This window comes from Panthera pardus, unplaced genomic scaffold (genome assembly GCF_024362965.1).
Source record: "Panthera pardus isolate Hobbes unplaced genomic scaffold, ASM2436296v1 HiC_scaffold_3, whole genome shotgun sequence".
Lineage (NCBI taxonomy): Eukaryota > Metazoa > Chordata > Mammalia > Carnivora > Felidae > Panthera > Panthera pardus.
In genome coordinates, this window is record NW_026526876.1 from 13563070 (window position 1) to 13575599 (window position 12530).

General features: G+C 58.9%; 1 protein-coding gene across 9 annotated transcripts in view; it reads left to right on the top strand.

The window, feature by feature from the left end:
- Positions 1–12530, top strand: part of CCDC57 (coiled-coil domain containing 57) — a 91702-nt gene that overhangs the window by 21643 nt on the left and 57529 nt on the right. For all 9 annotated transcript variants that reach the window (XR_008418766.1, XM_053892880.1, XM_053892882.1 and 6 more), the window contains 4 exons: positions 1544–1706; positions 2338–2466; positions 9535–9754; positions 10415–10567. Coding sequence is in view for 8 of the 9 variants with exons in the window: in XM_053892880.1 (XP_053748855.1) it covers positions 1544–1706; positions 2338–2466; positions 9535–9754; positions 10415–10567 (665 nt within the window). In the remaining variant the exon portion in view is untranslated. The remainder of the gene's footprint in view (positions 1–1543; positions 1707–2337; positions 2467–9534; positions 9755–10414; positions 10568–12530) is intronic.

Below are 12530 nucleotides of genomic sequence, written 5' to 3' on the forward strand. Positions count from 1 at the left end.
AGCCCCCAGACGTCCTTTGACGTCCCTCCCAGCGCAGCCTTGCACTCAGCCCGTTTGTCCGAATTTCTTTGCCTTATCTTTCTGAAGCGTGTTATTACTCGACGGAAAATTCCAGGCTGGTGGTGTTTTCTTCCCGTTGAAGACGACTTGTTCTCTCCTGGCACTCGTTGTTTCTCAGGAGGGTTCCGCAGGCACCCTTTGTTCCTCCACACGTGTTGTGCCTTTTCCTCCCGATTCGTGTTTTTCCCTTTATCGTTGGTTTGTGGTGATTTGATTGTTCCTGTCTGTAGGTGAGGTTCTGCGTGCGTCGCCTGCCGCGGTTTCCACCGGCCTTTCTCTGCTTGCCCCCTTTCTCCTGGGAGTCCTAGGTGCCCGTGCGTTAGCATCCCCTCGGTCAGTCCCACTGAGGCTGAGGAGTTTTCATTTTCACCTTTCTCCGTCTTACGTGTGTGGTTGCTTTCTGTTCCCGATCATATTCACGATGCGGTCCCATCCCTCTTGTTTCCAGGCCGTTCTCGCTTCCTTGCGCCTCTCGCCAGGCCCGCTGGTCGGATGCGGTGCCCTCGTGCGGAGAGCGTCGGGGCTTGTCCGCTTCCTCCCGCACGCGCCGCCTTCTGTTCCGGCCGCAGCCGGTGGCGGCACAGAGCCTGCACACGGCGCCCTCAGGTCCCGACCGTCGGGGCCTCGCGCGGCCCGCGGCTGCTTCCGCAAGGCCGGCAGGAGCCCCCCTGCAGCGGGCAGGACGGGGTCTTCCAGGGCCTCACTAAACGGGGGCCGCCTGTCCCCCGCGCTCTCGCCCGGTCACACTCGGGAGACGTGTGCAGAGGCCCCCGCCGCGCGGCGGGCGAGAAGTCCAGGGCCGGGCTGGCGCTCGCTCTCTCACCCTCAAGTTTGCTCCCCCCACCTCCCCCCCGTGCCCACTGCACACGGCGTGCGCTGCCCCGTTCCAGCCCGAGGACGCGCGTGCCCCCATGGCGCCGGGTTTCCTCCTGTGTCCCCTCCGCTGGGACCTCTGCAGACCCGCGTTCCGTGGACGTGGGGCTGCTGGCTTTCGGAGGTCTCTCTCTGGCCTTGCGGCTCCGTGCGCTCTGTGCTGCACACGCCCCCGAGCTCTCCGGGGTCGCTCTCCGCGGCTCCGGGACCCTCGCACCTTCCCCAGTGGAGGCAGCTTTCGTGCTTTTCCTCAAGTTTGTTCGTTTCTTCCCTTCTCTTTCTTGGTTCTTCTCTTTCTTGAGGTTGGTCTTCCGTGCTGCTGGTCTCCTCGGTTCCCGGGCGTCCCTGCTGTCTGCCCGGCTCTGACCCCGAGGCTCCCCGTAGACTCCACTTATCCTCCGTGTCTACACGGCAGAGACTCGTCCCGGCTGCCGTGCCGCGAGACCGTCGCGTGTCAGCACGCGCGGGCCGACACGGGCCGGCCCAGCGGGGCCCCGGGAGGGACCCGAGTGCGGGCGGTGGCGCCTCCCCGCGCTCTGCCACCTGCCACACGCCTTCGCTTCTCACGTGCGAGGGGACGGGCCTCAGGAGGACGTCGGCGTCCCCGCAGGTACAAGCAGCAGCTGCTGGCGGCGGTGGAGCGGGAGCGGTGCCTGCACCGCGACAAGGTGCAGCTGGAGCTGGACTGGCGGCGCCGCTGTGACAGTCGCGAGAGGGACCACTACCGCGCGTCTGAGGACTTGCTGCAGGCTCTGACCGCCGCGCGGGACCAGGTCTGCGCCCCGCGTGGCCCTCGCACTCCCTCCTGCGCTGTGGCACCGGTGGCGGGGGGGGGGGGGGGGGGGCGGCTCTGGGCTCGCGAACCCCGCCGAGCAGTTTGACTCACAACAAAAATTACGGCAGCGGAAGGTGTCCCTGTCCTGCCCACCAGCCTTTTACCCGTTTGTTTCTTTTAGAGAGAGTGAATGCACGTGAGCAGGGAACGGGCAGAGAGAGAGAGAGAGAGAGACACAGAATCCTAAGTAGGCTCCAGGCTCTGAGCTGTCAGCTCAGAGCCCAACATGAGGCTCAAACCCACAAACCACGTGATCGTGACCTGAGCTGAAATCAAGTCAGTCGCTCAACAGACTAAGCCACCCAGGCGCCCCCGGCTGTTTTATTTTTTATGGCGTCAGCCTGTTTCCCATTAAGAAAACAGCGCCAGGAGGATCCCTGCCCGCTGTGCACAGGGGACCGGGCGGAAAGGGCCGCACCCTGAGCCTGATGCTGCCGCCCGGCCAGCCCCGACCGCCGCCTGCTCCTGGGCCGGGGGGGGGGCCGCTCCCTCACGCGCCTGCTCTCTGCTCCCAGGAGCCTCGTGACTCGACTCTTCCGACACGAACCGACTCCCCCGTGTCTCCCCAGGTTGCTGCCAAGCTCCAGGAGACAGAGCGGACGCTGTGTGACCAGGAGGTGGTGCTGAAGGCCTTGACCCTTGAGAGAGACCGGGCCGTGCAGGCGTTGAGGACACGCGGGCTTCTTCCTGAGAAGGAGGTGCGGGTCGGCACGGCCGCCCCCCGCCCTGAGCCTCCCCCGGGGACGCCCCTCCCTAGCCCTCCCCTGCGCCTCCCCCGCGCCCCCAGCCGTGGTGGTGGGAGAGCGGCCCCAGCGGCACCCGGTCTCCTCAGGCGTCGGCACAACGGGGGCCAGTCTGACACCTGAAGGAGCTGAGGTGACTCTGGACTCAGAGTCCAGATTTCAAGCGGACCCCACGTTGAAATCTCAGACCCCGCCTTCGGACATCACACCGCGCAGACGCTTAGCGTGAGGTCGTGTTTCATCCGCGGAGCTGTCGCGGCAGGTCGCCGTGTGCCGCCATCCCGCCATCCGGGTGCTGCCCGAGAGCCTCGTCTGTGGCCCTGGGTCCTCTGACGCCGAGGCCGGTGCCGCAGCCCCAGAGACGCAGGGACCCCGCGTAACAGTGTGCAAGGAGCGGAGCTGGGCTGCGAGCCCGGATGCCCGAGGGCCACGGTCGGGGTGGGGGGTGGGGGGGGCAGCCTGAGGCTGGGGCGGCGAGAGCAGGAGGGGCTGGTGGGGGAAGACTCCTCCAGGCCTGTGAAGAGTTCTTGTTTCTTGTTTTATATGCAGCGAAACGCACAGACCTTCAGGGCACAGGTCAGTGAGTTTGACGTGAAGGACCCATGGGCCCAGCCCTCCAGCAAAATGCAGAGCATGTCTGTCACCCTGGAAAGTTGGCCGCACCCCTTCCCGTTGGCCCCCTGCTCACCCCAAAGGCAGCAGCCGCTTGGACTTCTAGCTGGTTGTAGGGACCCGGGTGGGCAAGGTTTGCTCTAAGTTGATGCAGTGGCCACATGTCTGTAGACCCGGCTTCTAACCGGTATTAAGATGTTGGCAATTTGGCTCAGTCGGTGGAGGGTGCAGCTCTTGACCTCAGGGTCGTGAGTTCGAACCCCACACTGGGTACAGAGATCACTAAAGAAAAAGGGTATCCGTGACTTGTCCTAACCTGTGTGCAGAAGCCAGGACCTCTACTTGTCTCAAGGGTTTTAGGTTCTACCACAGAGTCAGAGGGGACATTTGATGATTCTGTCATGGTCCCTCGTGAGAATTGTCAGAACGCAGGAAATGGATCCCGTGTCTGTGTGGGCATCTGGGCAGGAGCCTCTGCCCCAGAGAGAACGTGGTGCTGGAGGCGGAGGTTTCTTCAGGCCTCGGCATCACAGGGTGGGAAGGCCCGTGGGGAAGGATCAGCGGGTGGCGGGGACACCGGTGTCCTTCCTGCCACGTCGCTGGCCCCAGAGCCAGATCACTTCCTCATTTTAAAAGTTGTAAATAAGGCTTCCTGTCCTGCTAGCTTTGTCGGTTTTGGTGCCGACTTTGGAGAATTCAGCGTGCCATCAGACATCCAGGAGGATATCTCAGGGTGCAGCAAAGGGCTCTTTTGTGACTGAAGCCTGGGTCTCTCCGGGGAGGTCAGAACTAACAGGTTAGACTTTATCCCAGAGACACGCGGCTTCACCCGTGGTGTCTGAGCCACCTGACATACAGCCGTGGCCGTTTTCTCCCCACACAGATCTCGCTGACGGATAGCTGGCCAGAGCCTGACGCTGACTGAGATGCCTGTGGGTTGCACGGTGGCCCCGAGGGGACAGGCTCCAGTCCTAGCCGCCAGCTCTTTGAGATGCAGCCTTACTTGGAAATAGGGTCTGTGTGGATGTAACCAGTGCAGACGAGGTCACGCTGGAGCAGGGTGGGCCCTAATCCAATATGACCGGCCTCCTGATAAAAAACACCACGTGGAAGACAGAGACGCAGGGAGAGGGCCACGCGCCAACAGAGGCGGAGGTGGGAGTGGCGTGGCCCCAAACCAAGGGACACCAGGGTTCTCTGGTAAACACTAGAAGCTGGAGGAGGGAGGAAGGAGTCTCACCAGAGTCTCCGAGGTTTGCTCCCAGCCTGAGGCGTGTGCCCCGTAGCGAACCCCGGCCCGTCGTGGGGCTCGCCTCGGGGCCCCTGAGGGAAGCTGTGTCGCCGGGCCGCTGGGAGGTCTGGGAAAAGCCCACACGGGAAGGTGCCGGCCTGACCCTGCCTCGGACCCCATCCTCCTGGTCCCAGGGCCGTTTGTTCAGTAGTCTGACCTCCGTCCCTTCACGAAAAGTCACTCAGCCAGTTGTGCCGGGTGACGGAGCCGGGTGACGGAGCTTCGGAAGTGCTCGGGAAGACCTTCCCAGCGGGGCAGCCTCTCCCACCCGCCGTGTCAGCCGGTGGGGGGGGGGGGGGGTCGCGTGCAGACCGGGCCCCGCCTTCTTGCACCGAGGCCACGTGGGCCAGGCCGTGGGTGCGCAGCGCGCAGCTCCCGTCCTCGCCGGCGGTGGCCCGTGCTCGTTGCGGAGTGGGGTGGGGGGACCCGGGGCCTCTGGCCGTGCCCTCCGAGGACGGCACTCAGCCCGCGGTTGGTGTTCGAGGCGGGCTGGGCGCCGGGAGTCCCGCCGAGAAGGTTGTAGCCCGCCAGCCACGCCGAGAAAACCCTTCACTCCTGTCCACAAACGCGCACACATTTGACCCCGTGTCGGGGGCCGGGAGCCAAGGCAGGCGGGACGCGGCGGGACGCGCCCCAGGGCTGTGTGCAGGCACCAGCTGGCGTGCCGCCGCGGTCTCAGAGCCGGGACCGGGGTTGGGAGCTGTGCGCTGGTCGGGCTGACACGGTGGGATGAGCCTCTGATGCGAGCCCTGCAGGAGGCGGGGCGCCTGTGCTCCCGCTTCGTGGGTGTCAGCGCGTCGGTGCCGAGGCTGCCTCGCGGGCGTAGAGGCGGGTCCTGGGCAAATACGAGGTCAGGGGCAGCGGGCGGGGTCTCTAAGGAAAAGTCGGGGGGATGAGCCGTCAGGTCCCCGCTGTGCCGCCCGGCTGCGTCTTACCTGTGTGGCGGCCCCTTCCCACTGGCACCGCTCGGCACGGAGGTGCGCGTGGGGCCTCAGCGGGGACCGCGTCAGTCACGCCGCCGGTGGTAATCCCAGGCTCCGGAGGGCAGGCCCTCCCCGTGCAGAGCTGCAGGGGAGAGAACGCAGCCCGGGCCACGGAGGCTCTGGCACCACGCGACGTCACAGGTGAGGTCGTGCCTCCTGGAGCTGGCTGGGCTGCCCGGGGGTTTTGGGGCTGATGCTGTCGTTCCACTTCATAGACGAGGAAGCCAAGGCCCTGTGAGGGTGGTCCCTGCCCCACGTGTGGCGGAGGGACGTTTGAGCGGGGCCAGGCCAGCGCCAGGGCCGTCGGGTTCTGCTGTCGTGCCCGCGTGGGAGCAGCTGGGAGGTTTTGCCCGGCAGCCACGGAATGCCGTGGCAGGCACGAGAGCAGGAAAACAGGTCGCCCCTCCTGTCAGCAGTGTGAGCGGCGAGCGGGGGGGCGGAGGAGTCGGGGCTGGAAGGCAGGGCAGGTGTAGAGCAGAGCCCGCGAAGGCCTCGACGCCTCGACGAGGGGTGTGGGAAAGCTGGGTCCGCGCTCAGTAGAAGAGCTGGCTTCCTTCTGGAAGGAGAGGGAACGTGTGGCCACTGCGGGAATTCGACAGTTTCAGTTTAGGGGAGTGGCCTTGGGGACCAGGTGGACCCGGGGCCCAGCTCGGCTCCCGTGTGGCCTCCGTGGCCTCCGTGGCGCTTTTGTGAGACGCGAGCGAGTGCCTGGAGCAGGGTGGCGGGTTGAGCATGTGGCGCAGCACGGACAGCGTGGTGGTCGGGTCACCCCTCGTTAACTCGAGCGTCACTTCCTGCATCTGATGCGGGCTCTTTGCGAAGCATTAAAGGGGGCCTGGGACCCAGCACCTGGCCCGCTGCTGGCACCAGCTGGGGGAGCCCGCTCGCGGGGCGTGGGGGGCGTGTTACCACTCCTGAGGACATGGAGGTCGCACATGGTCGCACCGTGCAGGCGTTCTGGTGTTTTCTTTTTTATTTTTTTTATTAAAAAAATTTTTTTTTAATGTTTATTCGTTTTTGAAAGAGAAAGAGCATCAGCAGGGGAGGGACAGAGAGAGAGGGACACACAGAACCCCAAGCAAGCTCTAATCTCTGAGCTGTCAGCACAGAGCCCAACGCGGGGCTCGAACTCACGGACGGTGAGATCGTGACCTGAGCCGAAGTCGGACGCTCAACCGACTGAGCCACCCAGGCCCCCTCTGGTGTTTTCCTAGTTACTGCTCTCTCTGGATCTCGGTATGTGTCCCTGTGCACGTGCTGTTTCTATATAGTCTGTGTTGCGCTGTGTAACTGGGATTCCTTTTTTTCATTTCTCCAATCATTATGTTTCACGTCATTGTAATTCTTCAAGACGCTTTGCAAATGGTTGTGTATTTTACCATGTGGCCCTCCTCTTCCCAGCGGCTGCTGAGGTGACTGGCACCTGTCACCCTAAGGCTGCACAGGCACGTGGGTGCCTCCCTCTGAGCTCGGTAGCAGCTCACCTTCTTGGGTAGTGAGGTGCCGCAGGGCCGGCCAGAGCCCTCCTGGTGCAAGCAGAGGGGGGCCAGCCACCAGCCGGAGAGTGAGGAACTACCTTGTGTGTGTGTGTGTGCACGCGCGCACGCGCGCCCATGGCACCCTGGGGCGGCCCACCTGCCTGCTCGCAGGGTCAGCGGCGGCAGGCAGGGAGAGGGGTTGCAGGGGAGGAGGCCGGCGCTGTCTGTGGGAGGGGGGCCCTGCAGGGGAGGAGGCTCTGTCTGGGGGGTGGGGGGGTCCCTGCAGGGGAGGAAGCGGGCGCGGTCTGTAAGTGCACATCCCTGAAGGTGGGGGCCCTTCCGGGGCTCATGCAGGCCGGGCCAGGCCGCAGGGCTCAGTTACCTGCCCCCTTGTGTCGGGCACCCCGGTCCTGTGCTGGCATGGCGGCAGACGCTGGCTTCCTGGAACTCGTCTGATTTTCTGGTTGTTTGCAGCCAGAAGCAGGTCCCGCTGCGGTGAATCCTGGTGGTCAAAGGTAGCGGCCTGTCTCGCTGTCGTTTGGAAGGACACAGGCACTGACTGTAGGATTCCGAGGCGGTAGGGCTTTTTCCTTCCTGTGTCTCGGGGCTCCCGGTGGCTCTTGTGAGAAGTTGGCAGAAACCTCGTATTTGCCCCTGTGCATGCCACCTAATATGCTGTGTTCCTCGGATTGCTTTTCTGGTCCTTTTTTCTCTTTATCTGTGATTTTTTTAGCAAGTTGATTATGATGTACTTTTTGGTATTATTTTCTTTGTGTTTATTTTGCTTTGGGTTTCAGTGGGCTTCTTGGGTCTGTGGACTTGTTTTCATCAAATTTGAAAATATTTTGGCCAGGGGCACCTGGATGGTTCCGTCGGTCAAGCGTCCGACTTTGGCTCAGGTCATGATCTCATGGATCGTGGGTTCGAGCTGAACGTCAGGCTCTGTGCTGGCCGCTCGGAGCCTGGAGCCTGCTTCAGATTCTGTGTCTCCCTCTCTCTGTCCCTCCCCTGCTTGCTCTCTGTCACGTGCTTTCTCTCTCCCTCAAAAATAAATAAACGTTGAAAATATTTTGGCCAATATGTCCTCTGCTTCCTGTATCTGGGTTCTTGGGTCCTTGCCCTGAGCCGGCTCCATGCTGTTCTCAGGGTCACCAGGCCTCTGCTGACTCTCTTTTTGGCCTTCCCTTCTGCTTGGCTGAATGCTTTCTGTTGCTGTGTATCCGCACTCACTGACCCTTTCTCCTGTGACGTCTGGTCTTAGGCCGCCTCTCTAGTGAATTTTTTTTTTTAATTTTTTTTTTAATGTTCATTTATTTTTGAGACAGAGAGAGACAGAGCATGAACGGGGGAGGGTCAGAGAGAGAGGGAGACACAGAATCTGAAGCAGGCTCCAGGCTCTGAGCTGTCAGCACAGAGCCCGACGCGGGGCTCGAACTCACGGACCGTGAGATCATGACCTGAGCCGAAGTCGGACGCTTAACCGACTGGGCCACCCAGGTGCCCCGTGAATTTTTTTTTTTTTAAGTTTATTTACTTAGAGCATGAGCAGGGGAGGGGCAGAGAGAGAGAGAGACGGAGAGAGAGAGAGAATCCCGAACAGGCTCTACCTCGTCAGTGCAGAGCCTGACACGGGGCTTGAACCCACAAACGGTGAGATCGTGACCTGAGTCGAAATCGAGAGTCAGACGCTTAACTGACTGAGCCCCTCAGGGGCCCCTCCAGTGAATTTCTTGTTTCAAATAATATCTTTCTCATCTCTGCAGAGGCCGTTGTGTTCTTGTCAAATTACCTCCTGTTCCTCTTCCTTTCACGTTCCTGTTTTTCTTCAAACCCTTGAGCATATGTATACCTACAACCGTATCGAAGTCGCGGGCACCACTGGGAGCATCTTCACGGCTGGTCTGTGTTGTAGCACGCGCTAGACTGCATTCCTGTGTGGCTTCGTACTCTCTGTTGTGTCACGTCTTTAATTCACCCACGTGTCTGTCCATCGGTGGACATTTGCGTTTGCGCACCCTGGCTGCTGTGAAGACTGCTGCCGTGAACGTGCGTGTACATGTTTTCACGTGGACATAACGTTTTCGGTTCTCTGGGCATACGCCTCGAAGTGGAATTGCCGGGTCGTGTAATCACCTCCGCGCTTAATCTCTCGAGGACCGCCAGGCGATTTTCCGCGGCGGCGCCCCATCTTTCACCCACAGGCCTCCGCATCCGTTCACCTTCCCAGCGGGCAGGGGTCCCACGTCGTCTCTCTCCCTGCCGGCACTTGTTCTTGCGTCTTTTCCACGGCAGCCGCCCTGTGGGTGGCTGACGGTTTTGCGACTGAAAGGGAAGGGGCCCCCGATTTCTCAGTAAGCGCTCCCGGTGGCGAGCAGCAGTCTTGTCTTTGTGACACCTGGAAGGAGGGGGCTTTCATCGCCCCATCAGTCTAGATGGAAGGTTCCCCCAGCCTGGAGGGCAGACGGGTGGGCAGAGCCTTGGACGGGCAGCAAACCGTGGGTTTCTTCTTTTTTTCTTAAGGGACTTTTATGTTTATCCATTTATTTGGGGGGGGGGGGCAGCAGAGGCGGGGGGAGAGAATCCCAAGCAGAGCCAGCCAGGCGCGCCTGTGGGCTTCTTCTGTAGCTGTAACCATTTTCTTTCTTTTTGTGCTTGACAGGTGCTCCTAAGGCATCGTGAAGAAGTAAGTGAAAGTTTTCCATCTAGTGAGATCCAGAGGCTCCAGGAGCAAAACGCAAGCTTACGACGTGCTGTTGCGGAGATGAGGGAGGAAATGGAGACCCTGAACGACCAGGTTCTTCCTCCTGAGCAGTCAGGGGGTCAGGCCTCTGACCCCGCACAGCCCCTTCCAAAGGCAGCAGCTGAGGCCGCGGCTCCTGGTGAGCCGGAGCGGGGGCAGGGAGAATGGGGAGGGGACAGATCTCCAGTGGGTCCAAAACATGCTTCACTTGGAGTCTCATAGATGAACATCCGCTCTGACGAATTCAGAGTATGATAGAGGCTTCTCCTCCAAAGGAAGGGATCTTAATGTCCACGTTTATACGTAGAACAGCAACTTTTTATCGATAAAGTGGCAGAAAGAAGGGAAGGATGTGTACTTGGCACTTGGAGCCTGGAGGCCACTTGCATGGGGAGGGGAGTGGGCACCGTGTTCTCCAAGAGGCGGGCTGTGCAGGCTGGCGAATACCAGGCCTCTCCTCGGGGCCTGTGCCGTAATGGAGCTGGGCTCCCCCCCACCCCTCCGGTGCACCGTTAAGAGGGGCCCCGGAGCGGTCCTGAGCGGAGGGCGCCAGCTCACGACTCCACGCCTGAGACTCGTGCTTCCGTGTACGCAGGCTCATGGGTCTGAGGGGGCGCAGGGGCGCAGCCATCCTCAGAGCGCGCCCGGCACCAGAGGGGAGGGGGGCACTGGGGCCAGGACGGGTGTGGGAGGCGGGGCGGGGGGAAGAGCGGGACAGCGGGAGGGAGCCCCTATCTTGTGACAGGCGAGGGGAGTGTAACGCGTGTGCCGGTGTATTTATTGGGTTGTTTTGCGGCAGATTACATCATGGTCCTCGAAACAGAAATCAGAAATCTGAAGCATAAATTTAAAACCCTGGAAGGACAGGTAGAAGATGTGTTAGATCCTTCGAAGATGTCCTCATCTCACTCTGACGTTCAAGCCAGCGTCCACCTCTTGGCCGAAGTGCCTGGTAAGAGTCCTTGTCTTGTCCTGTTGAATGCTTTGTTCCAGGAACACTCTGGTTTCTGCATCTGTTTTACATCGTTTTAATTGAAATATAAACCCCCAGAAAGTCCACAAAATGCAAACGCACGCATCAAGGAAAGATCGCAGACTACAGGTCCCCCCCCCCTTCCCGGCACCCAGGCAAGGGTCCCCATGCCACCCATTCTCAAAGTGTTTACACTCGTTTACCTCTCCGGGTGGGCACCTCCCTGCCCCACCCCTGCTCTGGCGCCACGCAGACACCCCCTTGCCCGGCTGGGCGCTGGCCCAGTGGAGAGCCCTTCTAGGGGGATGGACGCGTCCCACCGGCTGGTTTCTGGGGCTGACTGTGTAGGAAGACAGGTGAAGGAGTGGGATGCTCCACCTACAGATCAGCTCGTCTCCAGCCAGGGGCCTGCTTGCGTTCCCAGTGCTGGCATCTTTTATGTCTTTTCCTTATATTACTTTTCCAGGCCAGAATCTCCAGTATGGTGTTGGTAATGGCTGACTTTCTTCCTGACTCCAGAGAAAAATTTCAACATTTGACTTTAAAGCCGCTAAAGGTTTTTTGGGGCACAGGGCCAGATTAAGGAAGTTCCTTTCTATTCCTGCTGTAATACATGGTTGTTTTTTATCATGCTTCTGCCAGTTTTTGCTTACTGTGTTTTGGAGCTTTGTTGTTGGTTGCATACACGTTTAGAGTTTCTGTGTTTGTAAGAGGGGACCGGCCCTGATAGCATCACGTAATGATCCTCTTTACCTGTTAGGGGTGCAGTGCTCTAAAGCGTGCTCTGTCTAGTGTTAATCACATCACTCCAGCTTCCTTTTGATTAGAGTCTGCTTGGTGTATCTTTATAATCCTTTAACTTTTAACTCCTTATATTGTGGTAAAGTCCCCTTCCTGAGGAAAAATAAAATACCTCAAGGTAACCTGGCTATGTGTGTACATGACAAAATCCCTCATGACCTCGTAACATGAGACCACTTAATCAGAGTGCATGTTTGCATGTTACCATATATGGGAGACAAAGAAGTAGAAAATATGTAAAAACTATGCCACGTGGCATTCAGGGGCTCATTTCTTCGGGTACAAACCCAACTGAACAGTGCTAGCACAAATAAAGTTGCTTCCCGGAAAGAAAAGCCTGGGTGTCAGACTCTCTGTGCGAGAATCTTGCTACAGCATCACATTTGAAATGAATTTCTTGTAGGCAGCATATAGGCAGGTCAATTTTTAAAATCCATTTTGCTAATTAAAAAAAATTTTTTTTCAGTTACGGTTTTCATCCTTTTAATGTTTATTTTGAGAGAGTGCATACACGCAGGGAAGAGGCAGAGAGAGAGAATCCCAAGCACACTTCATGCTGTCAGCACAGAGCCTGATGCGGGGCTCGATCTCACAAGCCGTGAGGCCGTGACTTGAGCTGAAATCTAGAGTCAGACGCTCAACTGACTGAACCACCCAGACACCCCCATTTTGCTAATTTTTTTTTCTCATTTGCTAATATTTTTAACTGATAGGATTTATATCATCCACGCTTTATAGTTATTGTCGTGTTGATCTGAGCAGCCGCTTCCTGCCCGCTTTCTGGCCCAGGTGTCTTCTTTCCTGTGCCTGTGGGTCATCCGAACATTGTTTGTGTTCCATTTTAATGTATGTGTTGTTTCTGAGTGTATCTGTCTGGGCCCCAGGGATCACAGCACGGCCATGTGACCTCTCGCAGCCAGCTCCCGTCAGCACCATCTTCCTGCCGTTAGGCCCCGTCCCCGCGTTGCTGTCGTAAACATCACCTCTCCTATGTGGAGAACTGCTTCAGTCAGGATTAGCATGCTTGCTTTTAATTGTCAAACATAATTTTATTTATTTATTTATTTATTTATTTATTTATTTATTTATTATTATTTTTGATGTTTATTTTTGAGAGAGAGAGAGAAAGAAGTACAGAATG